General features: G+C 36.2%; 3 protein-coding genes across 5 annotated transcripts; 2 read left to right on the forward strand and 1 right to left on the reverse strand.

Moving 5' to 3' along the window:
- The first annotated feature begins 50 nt into the window (after nucleotides 1-50).
- LOC103932065 (mitochondrial import receptor subunit TOM40-1) lies at nucleotides 51-7243 on the forward strand. Of its 2 annotated transcripts, XM_048579734.1 has the most exons (12): nucleotides 51-310; nucleotides 756-837; nucleotides 938-1037; nucleotides 1131-1226; nucleotides 1338-1388; nucleotides 3069-3134; nucleotides 4267-4368; nucleotides 6015-6083; nucleotides 6203-6286; nucleotides 6759-6854; nucleotides 6950-7041; nucleotides 7123-7243. In XM_048579734.1, the coding sequence occupies exons 1-11, from the start codon at nucleotides 175-177 to the stop codon at nucleotides 7004-7006; spliced, it is 939 nt and encodes a 312-aa protein (XP_048435691.1). In that variant the 5' UTR covers nucleotides 51-174; the 3' UTR covers nucleotides 7007-7041; nucleotides 7123-7243. The 2 variants fall into 2 exon arrangements, with proteins under 2 accessions (XP_048435691.1, XP_009339890.1); XM_009341615.3 differs by having other exon boundaries at nucleotides 6950-7243.
- Nucleotides 7244-8546: 1303 nt separating this feature from the next.
- Nucleotides 8547-14531, forward strand: LOC103932064 (2,3-dimethylmalate lyase). 2 transcript variants are annotated; one of them, XM_009341614.3, is made up of 9 exons: nucleotides 8547-9009; nucleotides 9665-9876; nucleotides 10822-11103; nucleotides 12057-12179; nucleotides 12620-12770; nucleotides 13208-13305; nucleotides 13868-13904; nucleotides 14004-14161; nucleotides 14296-14531. In XM_009341614.3, exons 1-8 carry the CDS (start codon nucleotides 8625-8627, stop codon nucleotides 14120-14122), a joined length of 1407 nt encoding a protein of 468 aa, XP_009339889.2. In that variant the 5' UTR covers nucleotides 8547-8624; the 3' UTR covers nucleotides 14123-14161; nucleotides 14296-14531. The 2 variants fall into 2 exon arrangements, with proteins under 2 accessions (XP_009339889.2, XP_009339888.2); XM_009341613.3 differs by having other exon boundaries at nucleotides 8549-9009; nucleotides 13085-13305.
- A 389-nt stretch (nucleotides 14532-14920) lies between these two features.
- LOC103932063 (clathrin interactor EPSIN 2) lies at nucleotides 14921-22005 on the reverse strand. Its single transcript, XM_048579735.1, is given in 16 exon segments — nucleotides 14921-15729; nucleotides 15830-16382; nucleotides 16384-16542; nucleotides 16544-16768; nucleotides 16845-17086; nucleotides 17691-17890; nucleotides 17989-18081; nucleotides 18542-18583; nucleotides 19063-19422; nucleotides 19815-19960; nucleotides 20200-20283; nucleotides 20540-20618; nucleotides 20701-20780; nucleotides 20926-20977; nucleotides 21231-21356; nucleotides 21783-22005. Coding segments are annotated over 15 exon segments (2814 nt in total). The 5' UTR covers nucleotides 21266-21356; nucleotides 21783-22005; the 3' UTR covers nucleotides 14921-15265.
- Nucleotides 22006-25797: the final 3792 nt, after the last annotated feature.

Genomic DNA, 25797 nt, shown 5'->3' on the forward strand with positions numbered 1-25797 from the left:
TGTTCCTCAACCCAAAACACCCGCTTCTCTCTCTCACTAGGGTTTTAGACTTTGGAGGTTTTGCCACTCGAAACCCTCCAGTTGCAGGCTTCTCGTTCTGATTTGATCGGAATCCTCGAGAGCCATTCTTCTTCTCTCCGAGTATTGTTGCCGACGGAAGGCAGAGCACAAGCAATGGCGGGCCTTGTTCCTCCTCCTCCTCCAACCGCCGCGGCTGATACTATTCCGAAGCCGAAGGAGGATGAGAAAGTGGATTACTTGAATCTTCCTTGCCCTATTCCCTATGAGGAGATCCACCGTGAAGCTCTCAGTCAGTCTCTCTCTCTCTCTCTCTCTCTCTCTCTCTCTCTCTCTCTCTCGTTCTCGCTCTCGCTCTTCCTCCATTATTTTCATATTTCATTATCTTTCTAGTTTATCTTGCTTTGTTTTTTGATGTGCAAATTATGGAGATTTGTGTTTATTCTTGTTAATATTTAAAGTTTAAACATTTGCTCTTCTGGGTTTTTCTTTTACATGTAATTCATGAAAGTTTTATTGTGAATTAATCTGTTATATAACTTATATTTGAATTATGAATTATTGGAGAAATACAAACGTATTACGTCTTTTAGCTACCATTGTGGTGGCTCATGTTGCGCTACCCGATTTTAGAAATCAAAGGGAATGACATTTTATTTTTGGGTTTACTTGGAAAGGAAAGAAGTGCACTTTGAGTGCCAGAGTCTAAGGCGAGATTATTTTGTATGTGTATGCAGTGTCTTTAAAGCCGGAACTGTTTGAGGGGATGCGCTTTGATTTCACCAAAGGACTCAATCAGAGGTTCTCACTCAGTCACAGGTCTGATCAGACTTTCAATTCACCCATCATCATTATGTTTAATTCTTATTATTTCGATACTGATCTGAATTGTAACACTCCTTTGCCAACCAACAATCAGCGTGTTCATGGGACCTACCGAGGTTCCTTCACAATCTCCCGAAACTATTAAAATTCCCACTGCTCACTATGAGTTTGGTGCCAACTTTATAGATCCAAAGGTAACTAACTGTCGTATGAAATTGATCTTTTTGGCATACTTTTCTGTGGCAATATGAATTTAAACTCTCATTTAAACATATGGTAACATGCAGTTGATGCTTTTTGGGAGAATCATGACTGATGGGAGGCTTAATGCAAGAGTAAAGTGTGATTTATCTGAGAATCTTACTTTGAAGGCCAATTCTCAGGTGATTTGGAAGACTGTTGAAGCGCTTTATCCCCTTTTTTATTAGCAAAGTTGGTGCAGACAATCTGTAATGTCTAAGTTAGTTAGTTAACTTTTCTGTGCTTCTTTCCAGCTTACCAACGAGCCTCACATGTCGCATGGCATGGTCAATTTTGATTACAAGGTATGGTGCTGACTTTGAAATATCTTTCAGTTAATTTTCTTTTATATAATGGTGTTGCTACCAAGACGAGGTTAAACTTCTCTCATGGCAGTGATCATGAAAGAACTTTCATATGGCTATTTTAATTCTAAGTACTTGTTTGGCACAACCTTTTCAGCAATGTAAGAGTTTTGCTGTTGTAAAGGCGCTTTTCTTTGTTTACCTATGTCGCTTCACAGCACTTGAAATGAAACTTCATGTTAGGTTCATGCAAAAGTTAAAAATGCTTTATGTGTCATAGAAATGAGACAATTGTATCAAATCAAGCTAAGAACTGTTTGTGGAGAAGCTCTAAGTTGTAGCTTTTCCAATAGCTAAGAAACATCTTATGCTGGAAGCAGTTGCCCTCTTTAATTATTTCTTCTGTGATTGACAAAGTTAACCTTGTAACTTTCATCAATGCCCTTTTCACTCTTGAAAATTAATCAGTAATACGGCTTGCTAGTTGGTTGGTTCAAAAATTGTTTCATGGTTGCTTATTGGGTCGAATAAGTTTTTATATTGTTGTTGTCTGGTAATTTGTAGAGTGGATAGAATGAGAGTTGGGGTGGGAGATGTTTTTTTAAAGCTTGCCTTCTTGGTTGTTTACTGTTATTGATGTCCAGGTACCATAATGGAACCATTTACTGGCTTCATTTGATTCGGGTGAATTGGGATTTTGGTTGTAGACATTTAGGAGGTGCTTAAATGAGGTAGTACTGAAATGAGCAGATTTCAAGAAGTTTGAAGCTGGAGTCTTCAGCATCCTACTTGTATGTCTTATTTGAAACTTACGTTTCACTTTGACACAGTTCTAGAATTTCTACCACCATGAAGGGGAAGCTTCTTGCGTGGATTTTGCTCATGGTAGGGCTAACATGTGCAATTTGATACAAAGACAAGCAAATTGGTGTATTTCAATTTTCGCCTCATTGGTGCATTTTGTATAAGCAGGGGGAGGTGTTCAGATTATATATCTGTGCATTTTCCAATATCTCTACATTATGGTAGAATTTATGCACGGAGGTCAGTGAGTCGGGTGGTTACGCATCCACTGGTAAGTGATAAGCCTTTTGGTGATGGGAACAAGGCTAAAGTAAAGCCCTTTGAGAATTTACCTTTTGGTGATGGGAATAAGGCTAAAGCCCCTTGAGAATTTATTGTGCTGGCAAGTCGAGGAGTATGTAGGGGTTTGGGAATGACCTGCTAGTCTAGAGTTAGGTTTTGGGCTTTGATTTGGTCATCTGTTTCTGTGGAATTTAGGGGATGTTCCGTTTGTACTGTTCTAGATTGTAAGGCATTTGTGTCTTAATTGTTTCTTAATGAAGTTTTATAGTAAAGTAGGTCTGTGGTGTTTTGGCTTCAATTTGGACTCCTTGTCCACTGTATTGAAAAAAAAAACCACGATATTATGTATAGGCTGTTAGGATCGATTGGATTGATCTTGATCTGCTTTAGAGATTAAGAACAAGAGCTTTGGAAGAAGAGATTTAGACTCCCCTCCTCCCATCTATATTTTTTTTCCTAATTTTTTCAACAACTGGAACCCAAAAGGATAACACAGTTATTGATTTTTGTTATGTATTTTGAGCTAACCACTTTGTAATTAATTTTCGAATCATTTTTTTGTACTTATGCCCAACATTGACTTCCTCTGCACAGGGAAAAGATTACAGGTCACAGTTTCAACTAGGAAATGGTGCACTGTTTGGAGCAAACTACATTCAGGTAAAATATTGGACAGCATATTCTGTGTTTAACCGTTTCATTAGCTTATGACAAAGGTAAAGTTTCATATCATGATAGCTTACTTATTGTTGGCTAATCTATATATATTAATTATTGCCAAATGGATTCTACAAGGTTTCCTTAATGTAAGAGGGTCCATTTTTTGTTCTCCTTCTGGGCTTCTGTATCTTTGGAGTCTGAAGAGTTTTTTTTCTTGTAAATCTGTGTTAATTGGCAAAGCTGCTGTAATTTGCTATTTGATAGGTTTGTTTTTATGTAATTTTGCTATTTGATAGGTTTGTTTGTTTTGTTTTGTTTCATGTAATTGCTATTTGATATGTTTTTTTGTTGTCACCTGTCAAGGAAGAAAAAAGTTTCTTATATATATAGTTTATATGGATTGTGTATTTCACAACGTTTTGGGAAAGCACTTAATACAAAAAGGCAGAAATGTAAAAATCTGTATTAATGTAATCATGTTGGAGATCAACGCTGGTATTTGATTACCATATTTAACCCAGTAAGATTTTCTTGTTCTTCCCCTGACCATATTTAACCATGGTGATGACCATGTTTTTTTGCCAATTATTAATAACTGCTTGTTTACTTGCTTTTATTTATCATTTTCTTTCGTTTTCCCAGCTTTTATCATTTCTATAAATCTATTAAGATGTGGAAGCTGTTATTGGCACTCCAAAAAGGTCATCCTGCAATCCAAGGGAGACATTGCACTTCAAGTGCAGGATGACTTTTTAGTGCGCCAATAATAGTTCCCTAAGATTTTGCCAAAACCTTTTAGCCATTAAAGCACTTTGATTTTAATTTGAGCATGAACCAAAGGTAATTGGAGCAATAAACGTAAGTATATAAGATAATTACAGTATTGACTAAAAATTTGTCATCTTCCAATTGGTCGTGGCACGTATTAGGATTTATACTGGCAGTTATTATGTATTCTGGATTGTTTTTCTCTGTAATTGATTGTTCCATTTAAATTCTTAGTGATAAGCATATTTTGTTGCCTTCATGCCAATGGCACATCTTCTTCTCTCTGTGAAAGTTTGAAAGTGGGATTTTTTATTGATTTACCTAGTGCATTTCACCAATCTTTTGAGTGCTTATTAATTTTCAGAGTGTGACCCCCCATCTCGCTTTGGGCGGTGAAGTGTTCTGGGCTGGTCAGCATCGGAAGTCTGGTATTGGCTATGCTGCTCGGTATAACACAGAAAAGATGGTATACTTCTTGAACCCTTAAATTATAACTTCCTGAATATGCGACATAATGCTTTCATTGATTCCCACTGTTGTTTACTCATTAATTCTTATATTGCAAATAAGATATTAATTTGTTACATTCTGGCTCCAGAAGGGGCATGCATCAAGATTCATATATCTAAAATGTATATCGGTAGTTAACTGCATGCTTTCTCACTATTGTTTCTTTTTCCAAATACCTTCTTTGTTTTAGATGAATGCCACAATTGTTTAGGTAAAGCTATAAAACATCATGAAAATTTTTTCATTTTTCAGATTTAAAGTTGATTTTGTTAAGTTCAATGTATGCAGTTAACTAAAGGGAATAAAGAAGGAAGAGTTGTAGCTCATTTTGATTGCAATGTTAGTTTTCAAAATTAATTTTATAAAACTCTTAAGGTCGTAAGAGTTGGTTAAAACAATGATATGCTGAAATAATTGGTAATATTAAATAAGGGAAACTAACTAGTTGTCAAGTAATAGTAGGATGTCCATGTTGCAGCCTCATGGTCTCTATTCTAGACGAAAAGCGGCAAATATCCCGCACATTAAAACTAATGCTAATATTTTCATGTAGTTCAAATCAGCATTACACTTTAGTTCAAACTTTTGAGTACCACAGGGTCTGGCTGTCCATATGGGAAAAGCATTGAGGTTGAAGTAGAATAAAAAGTGGGGTGTGATATCTACACACCCCTTTTTACTTTTCACACATCCTTTTAATTTTTGGCCGTGAGATCGGATGAAATGAAAAAGATCAACAGACAGAAATTGACAAGGGGTGTGTGGATAGCACACCCCTAAAAAGTTATATATATTGCTTACCTCATATTCCACACATTTTCGATTTGCATTTGCTTGAGACCTTAATAATTTTATTTTTGATTTTGGGTAAATCACATTTCCCCCCCCCCCCCCCCCCCTTTCTCCCTCTTTTTTCAACTTTTTGTCCAATTTCAATTTCATACGTCTTTCAATTTTTTTAATTTCATACAATGTCTCACGTACCAATGTCATACATCTGTCTTAACTTCTGTTAGTTTGACTGTTATCTCCTCATGTGGACCTTGCAGGCCCCACAAAATTTGTGCCACATGGATAAAAAACAAGTAGTCCACTCCTGAAAGAAAAAAAAAAAAAAAAACTCAAAATTGCAGCAACACCCTAATTCTTGGAGGAAAATTCAAAACAAAACAGAAAGCAAAGAATTACAAAACAACTTGAGACCAAATATTACTAATTGGTCTTCATAATCATCTTTGGTACTTCATGAATCTTATAAATGGATTTCAGCTTCTTAGCTGCTTTATTAGTTGTTAAGGGCACATGGCCAACATTTTTCCATGGGAGTAACCAATGTCCATCTCCAGTGAGGCCTTTTCTATTAACAAAGGTGATTTAGGGTCATAAGATTTTAAAGCCCAAGCTGTAGAACCTTGGAAGGTGAACCTATACTAAATGAACCTAAGTAGGAGTATTCCAACTGTTGTACGACTGAGCAGCTCCAGAACATATTCCACAGGATTTTGTTATATACTTCCTGGCTGATTGTTTTAATAGGAGATTTTGACTCGAGTAACTGTTATGTGAACCAAACCTTAATCCAACTTGTCTTTGCACCCCCAGGTTGCCACAGGGCAAGTCGCTAGCACTGGTATGGTTGCTCTTAGCTATGTACAAAAGGTTTCTGATAAGGTGAGCAAAGTTGATATATGGTTGAACATATTTAACTTTTTATGTTGTTGGAGTATCTTTCTGCAGTTTTTTTTTCATGATTTATCCGAGCTCTTTCTTATAGTGTTTCTTCCTTATAGGTTTCTCTCGCATCAGATTTCATGTACAACTACATGTCAAGAGATGTCACAGCTAGTTTTGGTTATGATTACATTCTTCGACAGGTAGCTTTCGAATTGTTAATGTTCAAATATTTCATTGAAATAAATAGACGTTCTCTTTTTCTTCTTCTTAGTTTGTATGTTGTGGTCTTACTATATGCATAGTATGGTACGATTACACAACCAGTGGTATCTGATTGCTGTTGGAGGATGTGACCACCTATTCGGTGAACAATTTCATGAAGCATGATTTCTCAGACATTATGGCCTGTTGATTCTATGCAGACCTTGATCCCCGATTCAGATTCTGTCTGGCTACATAATTTTTTTATGTACATATGCAGTCCATGCATGTAAAACTCACTATACACTGCCTTGTCGACCGTAAACCATAATCACTTCCTATTCATCTAGAACCTGGAAGCCTTAACAGATTGGGTTATTTCTCTTTTTCTTTCGAATAGTGGTTTCTTAGATATGAATTTGTAAGTATTGCCCGCTCTTCCTGACTAATTTTTTTTTTTAATTGTTGCAGTGCCGTCTTAGAGGAAAGATTGATTCCAATGGCACCGTAGCTGCATTTTTGGAAGAGCGACTAAATATGGGTCTTAATTTTGTTCTTTCTGCAGAGGTGAGGATTTAGCAACGTTTTCTTTTTCTTATCAGTTAACGAAACCCTGCTTTGCCAGTTCTCTCTTGACAAGTACTAAAATATACGCCTCGCAGATTGATCACAGAAAGAAAGACTACAAATTCGGGTTTGGGTTGACTGTCGGAGAGTAGAATGCAGGACCAATGCTGTTTCATCATTCTTGCCGGCAAGATACTCTCTCTTTATTTTTCCATTCGAGTTGAACTAGAGATCCCTGTATACTTAATCTCGGGTAACATTATCGCAGGGCGGCATCGGTTTAGCCAGTTTTAGTAGCCGGTATCCTTTTGGAGTTCCCTTTGTTCAGTTAAGAGATGTAGAATAAGATTTTGGAATAATTCAAATTGAATTCCTAGTCACAACATCAACCTTTGCCCGAAAAGAAAAAAAAAAAAACTCGATTTCTTGTCGGTTTGGTCATTCCTGCTCGTACATCAAAGTATTTGGAAGCTAAAACTTCCCCGGTTCCCTTGATTTTCCGGTCGACCTCTCCTCGTTCTTGTGATCTTGAGCTTGGGGAGCAAGTGTTGCTCCAGAAGCCTTCAAGAGTTGCATTAATCGCCCCCAGTCTGGTTACGACCGGAATTCCTCCTACGCGTCGAACCTAAAAATAACAGTTGCTTCACGAGGATAAGGAGAGCTTGTGAAGAGGACGATGAGTAAGAGGACTTGAAGCTGCATGTTTCCGGAAATTGGTCACTGGGTTTTGAAGAACTCGTGGATTCCTCCCGCTTTTCTGGGTTTTCAACTCGCCCGAAATAGGCCAATTTTAAGGATAATTTGAGATGAAAACTTTTAATATCACCAGTTACTCGATCAACATTCAACCACTGCAACTTCAAAATCATAAATTTTCATCAACTAACAATAACATCACCAAAAGTTTAATTGACATTTTGACTTCAACAAGGTGGCATCTATGTTGACAAAGTATTACATACCTGCAAACCAAAAGACGACAACTTTAAAAACTAAAGCGTTGTTCCAAAAAACTTTACAAAAATATTTTAGTTCATCGTAAACTTTTATTTGTGATATTACATATTTTTGTACTTATTAACAATTATACCGTGTACTTTTATTCAGTCGTAAGGGCGTAGACTGCGGTGCCCCAATAAACAAAAAAAATGTGGAAGTTCCAGAGTTCAATGCTCTAAGCTGGTGAGTCTGCTTGACTGTTGCCATAAACAAAATAAAATTTCCCATAGCCTCTCTGCCTTTTTGGCCCTGAAAGAAGTGGATAATCGTGGCTTGCCACCAGTTGTCTTCCTTTTAAAGGAAAAAAAACAATGATTACAGTGTGGGGTCGTGTTTATTCCTTTATAGAATATTACCGAGAGGTTTTGCTCTACTTCCTTCTTGCTAAAATGTGACGTGAACATTGCCACTACGCATACATGGATAATGGATTAGTATGACACAAGTACTCTCAGTAATATTTGATAACCATAATACAATAATATGTGTTAGTTTATCTCTTTGCGTTCTTCTATCATTGATAATAGGACGTCACCTTAATACAAGAATTAGTATGATCCAAGTATATTTTTACGATGATATTTCATATCAATAATACAAAAATACGTGTTAGTTTATCTTCCCGTATTCTTTGATCATTGATAATCAGACGTTAGTAATAGCCTCTCCGTAACATACAAGTTGCTCTAAACAATGAGTGTGTGTCGTCATAATTTATAACGCCTTTGATAACTTTGAACACGCACAGAGACACAGCCACAAGCCATTGAAATGAATCTGCTGCATCAGGTGTTGCGTAGCAGAAACTGCAGCAGCACCGTCTCTCTTCTTACCCACAATTCCTCCTCCTCTTTCAATCCCACCACCACATCTTCAAATCTCCCATTTGGGTCATCGTCAGCCCTCCAGTTCAATCAACAGCGACCACTTTCACTGCCCCACAAGTTCAAACACACCACTTTCACTGCCAAAGGGGCGGCCCTCCAAACCATCGCAGCTTACTCCGGAGGAGACAGAGAAATGGCCCCCGAGTCTCCGGCCAAAGAGCTCCGCCGGATTCTGGAGTTGCCGGGGGTTGTCCAGGCCCCTGCTTGCTTTGATGCTCTGAGTGCCAAGCTTGTGGAAAGAGCTGGCTTTCAGTGCTGCTTCACTAGTGGTATATGATGTTTTATTTATTTATTCAGTTTGTTGATGTGGGTCTTCTTCCTTTCTTGTAGATGTTGACATAATTACATCGTTTGATAGTAGTGACTTTAGTTTGAAGCAGTTTTTGATGTGGGTTTGGCTTGACATGTTTCTTGTGAGACTCTGGGAGTTGTCTTGATTGTATATACTCGTTGTTATTGATACCATTACTTGTAAAAGGTTTGGGAGGGTGGAGTTGCAAGGTATATTGAAATGAAAAATTTTCAGCATTGGTGAACCGAGTAGTATTACATCGATCCAGCTAACATGAAGAAATTGAAATGAAAGTTGTTTAATCAAAGAAGAAAAATGGTAAGATTCTAAAGTATTTCAAACATAAAAATCATAAGTCATATTTCGTTATTCGTGTGAGTTTACAGACTGTTGTTTCTTAAGATGTTATCTATTCTAGATATTTGGTAATTATCTGTTGTGCAATACGTGGATAGCAATTTGTTCCCTGTGGATGTTCTTGTTTTTATGTTTGTATGCTCTTTATAAAAAATGTAGTGCATGTGATTGCGGTTGTGTTACTGCATCCCTTTGTCGTTTTTCTGGTATATCTTCTTGCCTAAGTGTATCAAACACTAAAGCAAGCTTATTAATGCCATTTGTTCTTCCATTAGGATTTTCAATATCAGCTGCTAGATTAGCGTTGCCAGATACAGGTTTTATATCCTATGGAGAAATGGTGGATCAGGGGCAACAAATTACCCAAGCTGTGTCAATTCCTGTTATTGGTGACGGTGATAATGGATATGGGAATGCAATGAATGTGAAGAGAACTGTCAAGGGATACATTAAAGCTGGTTTTGCTGGGATTTTGCTTGAAGATCAGGTTATAGTTATACTATTGAATTGAACTTTTGCATCCATGAATATTTCCTGTTTTCTTCATCATCTCTCTCTCTCTCTCTCTCTCACTCTCAATAACTGTTGCTGTTACTTTTTTAAATTAACCAATGGTGGAACTGGCAAGGAACTTTGGGATAGGGAGGAGGTGGGAGTAGATTGGAGAGTAATTAAGGTTTAAATTGGGTTTGCTTCTTTTTATGGAAATTTCTTCATGTTTCCCAATCCTACGTTTATAGTCATGTCTACCCAAAGATTTTATAGTTACTGATTTTTTGTCTTCTTAAGCCTGATTTATTTATTTTCCTTATAGTGGATATTTACAAAGAATAAAACCCTACTGTCCATCAAAGAAATTGGATTAGAATTCTGCTAACAGAATAGAAAATTGAATCTTTTGTTGAAAAGCAAGTGTAAAGCTTTTATTTTTATTACTTTACTCAAGTGGCCGGGTTAAAATGAATAAACAGTATCTCGTATCTATCTATAAGTTATACTAAAACTTTGGTCCAACTAAGTAGGAATTTTTTTTTATAAAATAGTTTCTTCCTCGTACATTCCTTTTTGTTTCCTCAGTTAATCTTTAGAGAAGCATTACAAGCATAATATTAGGTTTAAAATATTGAAACTGTTGATTGTCCAAGAGATCTTTTATGGAATCGGTGTCCTCTACGAGACAGGGTAACTTGATGGTCGGAATGACAAAAAACATGTGTTTGATTCCCATTGGTCTACATGATGTGATTTCATATTGGTATGCGAAGTATGTTACTTCGTATTTCTTTGTGGTTGGTTTGATCTATTTGAAACACCTTATCACCATTTGCTTAAATTTGTAATTGACTAGCTTTTTACTTATTTTGCTAGGTATTATAAATTCATTCTTGTCCCTGTTTGAGACAATTATCACTGACAAAACTGTCGTCTTTAGGTCTCTCCAAAAGCTTGTGGTCATACGCAAGGAAGGAAAGTGGTGTCAAGAGAGGAGGCTGTAATGCGGATAAGAGCAGCTGTTGATGCTCGGAAAGAGAGCAGCTCTGACATTGTCATTGTAGCAAGAACTGATTCTCGTCAAGCAGTGTCTTTGGATGAAGCACTCTGGAGGTCAAGGGCATTTGCTGATGCTGGTGCAGATGTTCTTTTCATTGACGCACTTGCTTCTAAAGAAGAGATGAAGGCTTTCTGTGGGATATCTCCCTTAGTTCCAAAAATGGTACATTACATTTGTCAAAGACTTGGATTTCGTCACGTTTCTTTTTCTACATTTGTATACGCAATATGTCTAGCCGTAGATTAGTTATTCTTGTGCATGATCCTGAGTTCATCTGAGGATAAGCTGTTTGTAGTAGGTTGTATTTTGTTGGTGAAGTCAGAAACTGTCCTCAGTAATGGTATAGTAAACCCTTAAAATTTGCAGAATATAAACCTCAATTATATCTATAATTGAAAATTTTCTTTGTTAATAAAAACAAAAAGTTACAGCTTTTGTTTAATGAATCCAAGTTATATTTCATAACATGTAATTTGACAAAGACTCTGAGTTATGTTCTGACTGGAGCCCTCATGTAAGTAGAAGGATATCAGTCGCCTGGTGCTTTATGCGTATGAAAGATGTAGAATTTGATGGTTGTGTACTAAGGTGTCACTCTGCTTCCTAGTATACTTATTCTTTGGTCTTTGATTTCTGTTTATTAGTTGTTTATATGGTGTCAAAACTCAAAACTGATGGGATGCCACATGTTCACGAGTTGTGATACTACTGTGGTTGAAATTTCTGGTTTGGCAGTGAATATCTGACTACGGCCACTTTCATTACTCTTTTTGGTCTACGACTCTATTTATTATTATTTTTAATAGCAGAACGTAATTGAACATTTTTTGTGCAGATAGTATGGTTAAGTGCCACACAGGTATTGTATGAGATATTGCCTATAGCATGAACGAGAGTTCTTTGTAGAGGTCTTTTCCATTTATGGTACTAGAAACAGCATTTAGTTCTATATATGTTGCACTGCATGGAGATGGATATATGTGATATATGCATATCATGGTATGTCAATTGATAATCTAAGAATCATGTGGCTCAATTTGTAACTTCAGAGTCAGAGGCATTGTTGAAAATGGAGAATAATTTGGTGTGATTGATGAATCTCCATGTTCTATCAGGCTAATATGCTTGAAGGAGGAGGCAAAACGCCAATACTCAATCCACTTGAACTTGAGGATGTTGGGTATAAAATTGTGGCTTATCCGCTTTCCTTGATTGGGGTATCTATTCAAGCAATGCAGGTAGCGTGCCTACACCTTTTTCTTTTAAATAAAGTTCAGCATGAAGAGAAAAGGTCATTTATCTTAACACCCTATAATTATGCTGCTGTAAAAGATTTGATATAGTTATGACTATTGATCTCTCCGCTATTGCATGAGTTAATGATATGATTCAAGAATCAGAACCGAAAACACATCAGCAGCCAACAAAGACATTTCTCATTGTAAACTCGTAGTTCCTGAAAATTGAATAGAAAAGAAACTTTTTACAATATAATGTTGGATTTACCCTTTTTTTTGTTACAATCCCTAAGAATATCAAGGGAATTTTCACCATTCTGTCAACAATCTAAGTTAAAGCAAACATTGTGTTTCCCTACACTTTTTAGAAGTGTTACTTGCCTAGGATTCATTAATTTAGAATACTATTTAAGGAAGGAACTTATATATATCAATTGCAGGTAGCACTGGCTGGTCTCAAAGGAGGCCGCATCCCTCCTCCTGGAAGCATGCCATCCTTCGAAGAGCTTAAGGAGATTCTAGGTTTCAACAGTTATTATGAAGAAGAAAAACAGTATTCTACCAGCAGCAGTCAGCTATCTCCAGAAAGATGTGAGTAACTTGTATAGTCACATGAGTTGTAGATATGTCATTATTGCTTACCCTGATGATAATTTGTTATCAAATGGCCTCTACCGTCTTTCCCCCCATTTTGATGAAAGTTGATTACTTTTATCAAAACTGGGTTAAAATTGGACTAACATAACAAATTGGGTTACATCTGAATACTGTAAAAGGACAAATGGCTCTATGCAAGATAAATTTCAACTTGTTTCCATTCAATTTTTTGTGTACCAACCAAAATTTTATAGATATAGATGAGCATTTTCGTTTCATAGTGCTTATACATGAAGGTTATTTTCCAGTGACCAGTAGTGTATACAGTCTCCAAAGGACTGCTAGAGATGGTGGAGAGCAGAAAGATCAGAATCCTCAAGATCCCGTTGTTGAAGTTATAACACCTGACGTGTACAATAACTATGATGCAGATGGTTCCAGGGGTCCATTTTCTGGGATCTGGTCTCGGACGTTGAGGGTCAAAATAACTGGAAGGGATGGCTTTGAGAGACTTGATGTTCGGATTCCTGTAAGTCTTCTATTCTTTATGGGCATAGCATTCCATTCACAGTGCTTCCACTGTTATCCAGGAGAAAAGATTGTAAAACTCTTGGAATAGGTGCCCCACCAACCTTATTGAAAATCCTAAGTTTGTCTTCATTCTTAATTGTTAGAAATCCCTACGGTGTTGTGATGATAGGTTCGCAAGGAAAGAATTGGTAAACAGATAGTGTTAAAGAGTTCCGAAAATAATACCCTCCCAAAAATTTCGTGAACAGATGGTGATATATCAGCAGAGATTCACCTTATGTTACAATATGATTAGAGAGTTACCATTTCACAGATGGTATTGTGCTAAATATGTGACCAGGCAGTTACTGGAGCGAGACAGCATGGTCGCAATGCTGTTATGAGTATTCATGAAAGAAGGAAAAAAAACACTTGAGCATGTGAAATTCACTTCATTTCGTCTGTCTCTTCATCTGGGATCGTCTTTGATATGATTGTATATCTTCGTCATTTACATGTTAGTCATGTTATTTCAGACTTACGACAACCTGCTTTCATGTTTTGGTTATAAATTTTTACAGGCTGGATTCTTGGATGGAATCACAAATATAGTTCCAGGTATTATTCATGTTCTCTCCAAACTTACTGAAATAGGTAATTGCTCCAGACCGGTAGTCCCTTGTAGTGTAATTAAAACTCCACATGTTTTTCCAACAGCTCTCGGGGGTGTGAACATCAAACAACTGCTAAACGAGGCAACTGATGAAATGGGAGGGAAGCTGCTGCTAGATTTTAATGACACAATTGGTGATAGGATTCAAGTTTTTCTAGAGTGAATCCAAGAAGTAGAAGTCTTACAAGCATAATGCTAAAAGGTATGTTGACCAAAAAAATTGCTCAAGGTACTCTCTGTAACATGAACGATCCTCAGACGCTTGATTGCATATTCTCTGAAAGAAAATACCAAATGCTCATGTAACAAGTGTTTCTACTTCCATGATTGATGCAGGGGTAAGGCCAACAAAAACTGAAACTCGGCCAAAGAAATCGGCGGTGATGTACAAAGTTTGATCAATTTAATAGGACGAATGGTTTCTTTTCGATAGATTGTAAATTAAAGTTACGATATGATTACTTTTGATATGTTGTGCGCATTTCTTCTACCTTTTAGTACAAACAAATACAATTTGGGGTTTGGACTCCGTTTTTCAGAGTCGATTGATAATGGCTTTGTTTACAAACTGATTTGTTTGGTTGTTTCAACCAGTGCTTTTATGGTTTTCTTAGAACTCGTTTGATAAACGTTTCGTGAACTACTAAAAAGGTACATCACGCTCACTAACACGTCGTTTTAGTCAATGATCACTGCAATTACGCAGATTGCCTTCTTCGGAACATGATTACGTGACAGAGACCTTCATTTCGGCTTCAATGTACCGCCGAGACCAAGGGGAGGACATTGTTTTCGAAGTTTCTAACGTTGAGCAAATTGACAGAGGTTGATTCGTACTAGGTTGTTTCATTGTTCCCATGAACTCTTGTTCGACCATTTCGGATTTTGTGCGTTTTTCCTTTCCAACGTCGTCAATCACAACTCTTCTGTTTTGCTCGTACCGGCATACAAACTGAGAAAGTTGTAGAATGAATCAAAACCTTATTCGTTTGTGTTTGTAGCCAAACATCGCGATAAATGTTACACAATCTGGCAAAAAGAATATATATCTCCGATAAAAAAGGACCGAAACGATAACCTGAGACGGGTTATCCCCAACACTACACAAACAAGACAACAGCTGCTCAAACCAGCTAGGCAATGCACCTATAGAGAACACACTCTTGTGACCCATACGAAATGCGGAGTTACAGAGATACATCACATCCCCACATAAAAATTACACGACTTTGTTTCAAAATACAACCTTCGCGTTCCAACCTTATCGACCTCAAATCAAATATGTATCGACTTGCTTCCATCAATTTCACCGGTAGCCACCGCCATATGGCTGCTGAGGATAACCACCTGCGCCCATCATGGGGTTATAGCCAGGAGGCATGTTTGCACCAGGAGGTAATCCGGTTTGCCCTTGCATCCCCATGCCCATATTCATTCCCATTCCCATGTTCATCCCCATCCCCATACCCATGGGTTGATTCGTGCCACCGTAGCCACCCATGCCCATACCTCCACCTGGACCCCCACCCATACCCATAGCCATTCCCATGCCCGGACCCATCCCCCCGCCCATACCTGAACCCATCATAGCGTTTGGTGGAGCCCTAAGAACACTTGCACCTGCACGGCCAATTCCAGAACCAGATCCCATGGCTTTACCCATGTTAATAGTAGATGTTGCAGGAGTTGCCGGCTGCTTCTCCATCCTCTTTTCCTTCCGATTAATGGAATCAAAGTCAATTCCAATATCATTCAATGGATTAATTTTAGCTGCACATGAAAAAAAAAAAAGGGAAATAAAAGCCGTTATAAAACCCTCAAAAAACATAGATCGTTGATAAACAAGTTGAAGAAGAGACATAGCACTCACCTCCAGATATATTTAAATTAACTAGGCCTCTGCTGAGTGTATCAGCCCAAACTGCTGACTTCGGTTCAAACTTGCTGTCTTTAGGTGGTTGAGCAACTATAGCAAGTGCCCCTGTTGACGATGACAGCGGTTGCTGGGAACCCATTGAGGTGTTTGGTCCTTTTTGTGAAAAAAGGTTGCCCAGAACATCACTATTATGTTGCAAACCTGGTCCAGGTGGAACTTGAGGAGTGGCCTGTGAAGCTACTGGGCTGACAGAACCTTGTGGATGGAAGTTCCCTTGTTGTGGATGGAAGTTCCCACCATTAAGCTGTGCAGCTGGTCCATTATGAGCATGAGGAGCCATGTAACCTCCCTGTTGTGAAAAATAGTTTCCGCTGTTGGGAGCTGAAAATCCACCTTGTTGTGGAATGAAATTTCCATTGTTAAACTGTGCAGTAGGCCCTGTTGGAGTTTGAGGAGCCCCATGTGAAGTGATGGGAGCTGTAGGCCCTCCCTGTGACGGAAAACCCCCACCGCTGTATTGTCCAGCAAATCCCGTTTGATCATGAGGGGACTACAGATCCTGGCTGCACATGAAAATTCCCGTACATATTAGCACTTGGCTGTGGATGCTGACCTGTTGGACCTGGAAAGGACTGCTGTGAAGGTCCAGTAGGTGGCAAAATATCAGCAAGAATATCCATGTTGTTTTCAGTAGACTGTTCTTGAGACAGTAAATTGTGAGTTTGTTGGAGTTTGAACACTGGAAACACCAGATGACGAATAATTTGCAGCAGAAAATGAATCCCCAAAGGGAAAGTTGGAAGCTGTATCTGCACTCTGGTTCACGGTTGGTGGGAAAGAGTCTGTGGACGTGGAAGTGTGTGGTTGAGGTTGGACCGTCTCACTGGAAGGGAGAGCCTTGAAGGGGGAGTCACCGAATGGATCTTCAAATGACTGCATTGAAGGAGAACACTTTTAATCCAAGAAGGATGTCACTTGAGAAATTCTTTTAATAGCAAAAAATGCCTACCTGATTCATAACATTAGATGCTGGTGGAGTTGCTGTAAATGTGGTTGCAGAACTAGAGTTTGCATGGGGTTCGACTTCAAATGTAGCAGTAGAAGGTGTAGTCGGTACAATGGCCAATGCATTTGAAGAGAATGAGTCTGACAGGGAACCTAGTAAGTCCATCTCAACGTTTGAGGTAACCGGGGCTGCTTGGACAGCTGGGGCAGCTTGGGGAGCTGGGGCAGCTTGGGGAGCTGGGGCAGCTGGGCAGCTGGGGCAGCTGTTAAAGGAAAGACAACGTGAGTTTCTCATAGTGCTGCTTTTCAATCACAAACATAAATGCAACTAAAATCTTGCAGATAGTCCCTGAAAGGCCAAAGAACAACTGTATCGAAACAACCTGCTTGCAAAAGGGTACCAAGAAAGTAAATGATCTTTTTTTCAGGGACAACATATAAGAATTTTATACTCAGGAGCATAAACTAACATAAAAACACTATGTTGTTACACGAGATCTTCATTCTCTGTATCAACAGGGTGTACATAGAAACCTAAACTGCCTTCCACTCAACAGTATTAGGATGTTAAAGACAACCAGTACAAATTGCACCCCAGACATACTAGCTAAAAAAGATGCTAAAACCCTACTTAATATTAAACTAAGAGGAGGCTGTCAACAATAATTCCACAATCCAATGTCATTTGAATGGGACCCTCAGACATTCAAATACACCCGTCCTGACATTTGCAACAAACAATTCACAATAAAGAAATTTTGAGTTATAATCATTATAAACACAACGATAACACATTCCTCAGCTGTTCGTACTGGACTAAAGCATAATCATGCCTACGGTACTTACTAACCTGAAACAGAACCACGTGGATCAAATTCATCTGAAGGCTCCACTTCCTGTTTTGCAGGTGATGCAGAAGCAACATGAACACTGGTTGCTTGGCTTGGATTAGATGCAGAAGCAACATGAACACTGGTTGCTTGGCTTGGATTATTGCTTGAAGGTGGAGATGAAGCTCTAGGAGCAGAAGTTGTTGGAGTTTCACCACCCCTGTAATCAAGAAGAAATATTAAATGATTTAGCTAATGCTTAAAATAGGAAAACAAAATAAAGGGTGATCAAATTCTTTATTACAGACAAATTAATACCTTTCGCTGTGAACAGGGCTTCGAGATTCACTTACAACCTCCTCATAACTAGGAGGAGCCCCAATGTTTTGTTCAGAAAATTTCCTACTTAGCCTGCCAAAGATGAATAATATTGTTATTGAGAAGTGGCAGTCTTCTGGAATGCTCTGATAAAAATACCATATTCCTGAAATTTACTATATTATCATCATTACTTTGTTTCTGTTACCGAAATCTTTAATATGAGGCGTATCTATATACAGATCCATATACCCATAATGAAATCAATACATTGCAATGAACATAAAGATCTTTAAAATGGCCCAATACTAAAACAATCCTTCCATACACATAAAGTTTCTCTCAACCTTAAAATATTTGAAATTTAATCATATGTTTTATGTGATTTACTTCTTATTCGATAAAATTTTCCAAGGGATCAGCATGTAGTTCAAGTGATAGTATTAGGATCTTAATTATATCAACTGATTCCTATCCAACTTTAATCACTTATATTCATGTCCAACAGCCAGACTTAAGAATATATTTCAAGCACACGTCACTGAAGATTTACCTTCCATCCTGGGATTGGTCATCAGCTTTAGCACCACTACCACTGCAATGAGGACACATAAAGACTTAACAGTAAGTTTCCAATTTAGGTTTAAGTAATAAGTAAAAAATAAAGACATCAGACTACAGCCTCAACTATTACAAATATTTAAAAAATAAAACAAAATATGTAAAAGCATCCAAAAAATTTTGGCATGTACATATATGCACTTCCACTTTTAATGCATTAAGATGGAAAAGTTATCTTTAGTACTTCCTGCTGAAAACATATATTTTTAACAGTAATATTTTCTACAGTCAAACCATCACAGAAATGAATAAATTATATAACATAGAAACAAGAGAATAAAATTGTTAAATAACAAATCTGCCTTCTCAATGTTCAAGAAGATAACTAAGTTGACTTCCTGAAAATAGTCTCTAAAATAACCTAAACAGAATACATGCCACCAATAAAATCAAAATACTTCTTAATCACATACTAGTAATGATTCAAAATTATCAACAGAACAAAACCATTACCGAGAGGAATATTGACCATCATCATCAACTGAACGCTCCCTCTCTCTATCAGAGCTTCTACTTCTAGAGCCATGAGGGTAATCATCAACACTATGACTTCTTCCTCGGTAATCATCATCCCTGTAACCTTCTCTCCCGTTGCGTTCATCATATTCTCTACCATAACGATCTCCGTCACGACTGTACCGGTCATCATCCCTATAGCCCCATTCTCTTTCCCTCCCATAGCCATTCCTATCTTCATCCCTGCCTCCATAGCGGCCTTCGTAACGATCATCGTCATATTTGTCACCATATCCTCCTGTACTTGAATGGGAACCGGGCCTATACATTCCACCTGTTGATGCTGTATTACGGAACCTGTTGGGATATAGAAATCAGTCAGAAACCACTTTCATTATAATTTCCTGTAGATGATGAACTGGGCATAGTTCTACAACACTACTCTTGCTTTTCTTATACATATAGATCTAGACTTTTTTTTCTCTTAAACCTAGCTCCGGAATCCAATAAGGCAAAAAACTAACTCTTTTGAAGTATTACAGCCACTACTAAAATAACAGTTAATGCTGTAAAGCAATAAAGAAACTTCAATATAAGACTTCAGAAAATTAACTTTTTCAAGTGGAGAAACTTCATTCATAATGGCATGGGATGCTTATATAAATACTAAAATTAAAATAAGAAAAAAAGAATTCAAGAAAAGTAAAAGATAGTTATGAAAACAAAGCCCTTTCTGAGAGAATGCTTACTTGTCCCTGTTAGCAGCTGCTTTCTGTCTAACCTCAATTATCCTTTCTTTATCATTGACAAGAGCCACAAGACTTTGAGACTTCTTTCTGACATTACTTCCCTGGTCCCTTCCACTGGAATCAATGTATTGAAAATTGGACAATGTCTGTATCAAGGAAAAAGTACTGGTTCAGTTAGCTCGATAAACAAGTCTGGTAGCTAATCCAATGGGGCTGGCCCAGGTGGTGTGTGGTAAGTAAAAGGGTTATTATTATGATATGCCAAGGGTTCCATCCCTTCCCAATGCACCAAAAAGAAGCAACTATGTCATGTTCTTTGCGATTCTCAGAAAAATGAATAAATAAATAGTTAATATGAATCTTAGAAACAAAGGGCGGAAATTACCGATATTTGATAAGCATGCTCCTTTATATCATCGATGACACGTTCTGACCCGTTAGCCACCATGTATTCCAAGACAATTAAAGCCTGATTTGAAGCACAAAATATATTATGAACCACATGTCAACACAGAAGTAAACAAAACCTCACCATATTACTAGCTGCATCATGAAGCTAAAAATAAAAAAGATACAGTGACAGTAATAATAGGATTTACTCATACATTACATGGAGATAGAAGGGGACAGGGCAGAGGGAGAGAGACAGAGAGACAGACAGAGAGATAGAAATAAAGAGAGAGAATCCTAAACTATGCGTATCTGAAAGTTACTAGATGACAAACCTTGTAAACATGCCTCCAGTTCTTTCCAGTATCACTTAACCGCTTCCAAATGACAGCCATTATCATTTGGTATTCATGACTGCACAATTGTTCTGAAATGAATATCTTTCGAAGATAATATGTGACACAAAGAAATCATAAAAAGAAACTGTCAAACTTACTAGTTTCGGGTTGCCTGTGCAATTTCGGCAAGAAGTGATCCATGAGGACCCCAGGGCTCATTACTAGTAGCATCAAGAACCTAAAAAGAAGAGGGTGTGTGTGAGTTGATGAGAGAGAGAGTACATCCAAGGCAGGTATGCCTAGCCACTGATGACTATCAACCAACCTACTTTTGCATACAAAATTATAAACATAGATGCAGAGCTGACTAAGAAGAAAACTACCTTCTGTTCTATTCCAGGAACTTTCAGCACTTTCTTGTTCACCTCTCTCTTTCTGCAACAACACAATAAACCACATCAGTTTAGCGGTTTTGGATACAATCCGTACGAAAAAAAAAAGAACTTTCTTTATCAACCGGGTCACAAAAAAATACAGAATTTGTAATGAAGTACCAAAAAAGATTACATTTTTTCCCTTCAAAATACTCTTAAAGTAACAAGTAATAGGAAGATAATTATCTAAGCACTACAAAATCGATAAAAACATAGTAAACAATTTAAAGTGATTAACACAATTCAAGACTTACAAGTCCCTAACAGTTTGATCAAAGACTTTCTTCATAGTAACACGATTTCCGAATCAATAGCAATCGACAACAGCAGCAAAACCCACGATCCAATCAAACGAATATCGCCTCTTAGGGAACCTTGACCTGCAAGAAGCATCAATACCGTTTAAAGAAGACACGATCAAATCAAAATCCTTGCTTCCCAAAAACAGAATATTTAAAATTAAATTAAATCATGAAAAATGATACAAAAATGCCTCAGATCAATCAAAATTGAAACCCAAATCTCAAGGAAATTCAAAACTTGTTGGCAAATGTGAATCACATGTTATGTGTTGCAAATGAACATACATATATAAACAACGAATGAATATATTGAATCGAGTATTGAAAAACCCAGATGCTAATTTGACCCATAAAAAATTATAAATTGGGTAAAAAATAGAATTTGAAATCAAATGTCCAAATTAGCGCAGCTGAATTAAAGCAAACACGCAGAAAGGAAATGAATTAGATCTGAAAACTGAAGAAATTTAAGAAAACCCAGATCTAAAATGACATGAAACCTACCTGTTCCAATTCAAGCGATTATTGGGTCCCCCAAAAAATTGTGAAAAAGAATGAGAAATGGATCTGGTACAGACAGAGGGAGGTGAAGGAGGAGGAGGAGGAGGAGGAGGAGAGAGAGAGAGAGAGAGAGAAGAGCTCCTTAATTCCCTGAGCTGTTTCTGGTGATTGTCTTCCTCTTTGAACAAAATAAGAGTATAGCCAAGAGGGAGAAGAGGTCTTTGGCTTTGGCTTTTGGTTTTTTGGTTTTTATATTTATTTTTTATTTGTTTTATTTTTATTTTTTTAATTACTACTCAATATTTCTATTTTAAACTACAATAAATAAATAAATCCATAATAAAGAAGAGGAGTCGAAATTTTTAGGGAATTTTGGTTGAAACTTCAAAAATTTCATGTTACACTTAAAATTTTTTATATTTAGGAAAGTGATGAATTTTCAATTTAGTTCTTGAATTATCATCTGAGTGAAAATTAAGTTCCTGAATTATTTCTTCGGTAAAATAAGTCTCTAAATTCATTATAAATTGCTAATTTTATCCCTAAAATTATACTCAAAATTATTTTATTCAATTTTTCATCAACTTAATTCACCTAACACTTTTTAGATGATATTGCCACCATTTTCTTGCCTATAAGCTCTTAATGTTGCATATACGTTGCGAATTTAACGTTTAATTTATCATTCATAGTAATCTCTATAAACTATTTCTTCGAAGGAAATAAGTCCTTAAAATATGAAAAACTAGCAATTTACTCTCTAAATTATATTACATGCAAGTCACTTGACTTAAATTGACAAAAAATTGAATAGAATAGCTTTGAATCTGATACTATAGATGTAATTGACAAATTTTATTAGTTTGGGGACTGATTTTTCCGAAAAATTAATTCAATGACCTAATTTCACTGAAGTGATAATTTTGAAACTAAATCTAATACTTGTAAATAGTGCAAAATAAAATTTTAACGTGTCAATAACAATTCTATATTTTTATTTTAAATTTCACTAAAGATGAGAAATAATTTGGATTCCGAAATACAGTATGTAAAAAGAGTTTAATCCACCGCAACAATCAACCACTTACGGTTATAAAAAAAAAAATATTTTGTCCACCGCAACAATCAACCACTTACAGTTAATTATTTTTATTTTCTCTCTATCTAACTTTATTTCTTAAATTTTAATTGTGATTAAAGACTTTTTTATTGGTGTGTTATAGTTTTCTTCTTCTTTATGATTTTTTTAAGAGTTTATACTTTTTCCTTCATTTTTCTTTCATTTGGAGTTTGCAATAACGTAATAACATTGAAAGATGGGTCCCTTTCTTACCAAAAACACAGTGAGAGGTGTTTTGGGTGGTAGGTGTAGGTGTAGGTGGACAATTCAACCAATTTTGTTGTCATATCAAGTTTGATTCTCATTTCATAGGAGTTAAATTGTTATAGTAGGTCGAAAATTTAATCTTATCATTCATGAGATAAATAAATTTGAAATTTAGACAAATATCAAATTTTATAAATTAGCGTGCAATAATCGCTTATTTAGATTCATAAACATAAATAATTATTATTCATATTTTCATGAGTAAGAATTTTAAAATATGACGCAATGCCACGTTAATGGAATTCAACATTAACTATGCATAAAAGAGGAAAGCAACGCCATCTCTTAGAGAATCTCCGACTTTTTTTATAAGACAAATGAATAGTTAACATGCCACATAAACATGCATAATACAATTTTAACTACTTGGTTTTGCTTGTATACATAGAGATTCTCTTATCTCCATGCCTCAATGCTCATCATCCCCTTTGTAGCAAATAACAATTTTTGGAGTTTCTTAACAAAGCAATGATGGCATGGGAGTTCCATGATGAAGAAAAAGACACTTTATTTTTCTTTAGTGTTTAATTCATTTAAGATGCTAAAGCAACTGGCATAACATGAACATAAAGCTCGTCTAAAAATATTTTAAGAGAAAATGTTTTTAAATTCAAAATGTTTACTAAAAGAAACACAATAAATGACACTTTACTTTTGTTTATTGTTTAATTTATTTGAGATGCCGAAGCAACTCCCATAATATAAACACAAGGCTCATATGAAAGTTCTTTTAAAATGTCTAAAAACAGCTTTCAGAAAAAATATTTTTGGGTTTAAAGTGCTTTTTGTAAGAAGCATTACGTGCTTCTTCCTAGAAACACTTAAGTGTTATTCCATAATTTACTTACATTTTACTAAGAATTTGTTCAAAAAATAATTTCACAAAAAACATTTTCAACTATTTTAAAAATACTTTTTTAAACGAAATCATAAAAGCCTTTTTATAATATACTTTAGTAACTTTACCAATTTCCATGTTAACCTGAAAGGCGGCCAAAAGGAAAAACCAAAAAAAGCAGTCAAGCCTCCTTTTATTTTTAGGAACACCGACGAAACAAATATCTAAAAAATTAAAAAAATAAAATCAGCGAGAGCTGTAACAGCAACCTCCAGTCGAGCAAAAGCCACACGGTTAACGCGGTTTCCATATTTGCCAAAATGGAATAGGAAGCAGAGTTTCTAGAAACATTCCCAACTATCCTATAGAGAGTTCATATTTTCTCTTTTATTGTGAGCGCGTCAAAATTACGAGACTGACTACAATGCTTATACTATTTAACTGTTGAGATAGTGATTGTATTTAATTTATATAAGTATTGTAGTCAAATCTTGAAAGTATTTCCAATATAAACACTGATTTTGAAATAATTTTTTTTAAAGAATTTTAAGGAAGAAGTTTGTAATTTCCTTTTAGACTGAAAGAAAATTCTCGAACCTCAAAATTTTGCTTCTTTTTATTATACGAATTTTTCTTCAATGGTACAATAGTGTTGAGTGGTATGAGAAATGAATGGTTGGAATTAAAAATAAAATATCTATGACTGAAAAGTAATATTAGAGAGACCACATATTTATACCATATTTGTGTACTATCTCATGTGACACGTGATGCATACAATAAACATCTAATCAAAGTTATGACTATATACACATCACTTATCACATGAGATGAACACAAGTATAGTCTCCCTATCAATTTCCAAAGCTAAAACACCCGCAACAATAAGAGTGTTACGTAGCATTGAAGCTACACCCCTTTCAATCGTCTTACTATCCAATTTTTGCACATTTTTTCACCTTATGCACACCCGCGCCCTTTTTCTATATTTTAGATTGAACAAATACAGTAAAATCTCTATATAGTCAGTGTTGGGCCTTAAGCAATTTTAATACTATAAGAAAGTTATTACTTAATAAAGTTGTAGCTAAAAAATATTATTGTTTTATTTTATCTTTAATGAAAGTCATATGGACAAAGAACTGTATTAGTAGTGGAGTATGTCAATTTCCAAAATATAACATCGAAAGAAGAGTGACATCTAATCTCTAAAAGCATACCAAAAGTTTTAGGCCAAGCAGTGAACATGCTTGAAAATCTTTGAAACATTTTGACCTCAACAAAAAAGTGTTCATATTAACGAGGTATTATGTACCCGCATCAACTTTAAAAAATAACAACTCCCAAACAACTGTACATAAATATTTCACTTCACTTGAACTCTAATTTCCGGAATCACAATTTTTCAAACTTGTTAACAATTATTGTTATGCGAAGGCAAGTTTACTTAAGACGGGACCAGAAAAATTATAACATACCAAGGTAGAAAGTTTTATCCCTATATAAACGTCCGGATCTTTTTCATCAAAGCCTTCAGATCAAGTGATCCGGATCCTTAAAATTTGATCCAACCTCTAAAATTATTATAACTTTTAAAATGGACCTCTATTTTTAGCCGTTGGATTAAATTTCAAGGATCCAGACCACTTGATCCTTGAGCTTTGATGGAAGATATCCTGAGGATCTCTTCCATATAAACCGCCCCAAGTTGGAACGAAATTTGTATTAATATATTATTTTATGAGAATCAAAGGTCATACCTAAATAAAAAAATACTTAATTTGATGGTGCTC

The sequence above is a fragment of a genome, unplaced genomic scaffold, assembly GCF_019419815.1.
Source record: "Pyrus x bretschneideri cultivar Hongxiangsu unplaced genomic scaffold, Pyrus_bretschneideri_v1 Contig14, whole genome shotgun sequence".
In the NCBI taxonomy this organism is placed as follows: domain Eukaryota; kingdom Viridiplantae; phylum Streptophyta; class Magnoliopsida; order Rosales; family Rosaceae; genus Pyrus; species Pyrus x bretschneideri.

Coding starts and splice junctions, on each gene's coding strand:
- LOC103932065 (XM_009341615.3), top strand. CDS start 175: ATGGCGGGCCTTGTTCCTCCTCCTCCTCCAACCGCCGCGGCTGATACT. Junction 3,135..4,266: donor TTGGAGCAAACTACATTCAG/GTAAAATATTGG, acceptor ATTAATTTTCAG/AGTGTGACCCCCCATCTCGC. Junction 6,084..6,202: donor TACAAAAGGTTTCTGATAAG/GTGAGCAAAGTT, acceptor TCTTCCTTATAG/GTTTCTCTCGCATCAGATTT.
- LOC103932064 (XM_009341613.3), top strand. CDS start 8,625: ATGAATCTGCTGCATCAGGTGTTGCGTAGCAGAAACTGCAGCAGCACC. Junction 9,877..10,821: donor GGATTTTGCTTGAAGATCAG/GTTATAGTTATA, acceptor TGTCGTCTTTAG/GTCTCTCCAAAAGCTTGTGG. Junction 12,180..12,619: donor TATCTATTCAAGCAATGCAG/GTAGCGTGCCTA, acceptor TATCAATTGCAG/GTAGCACTGGCTGGTCTCAA.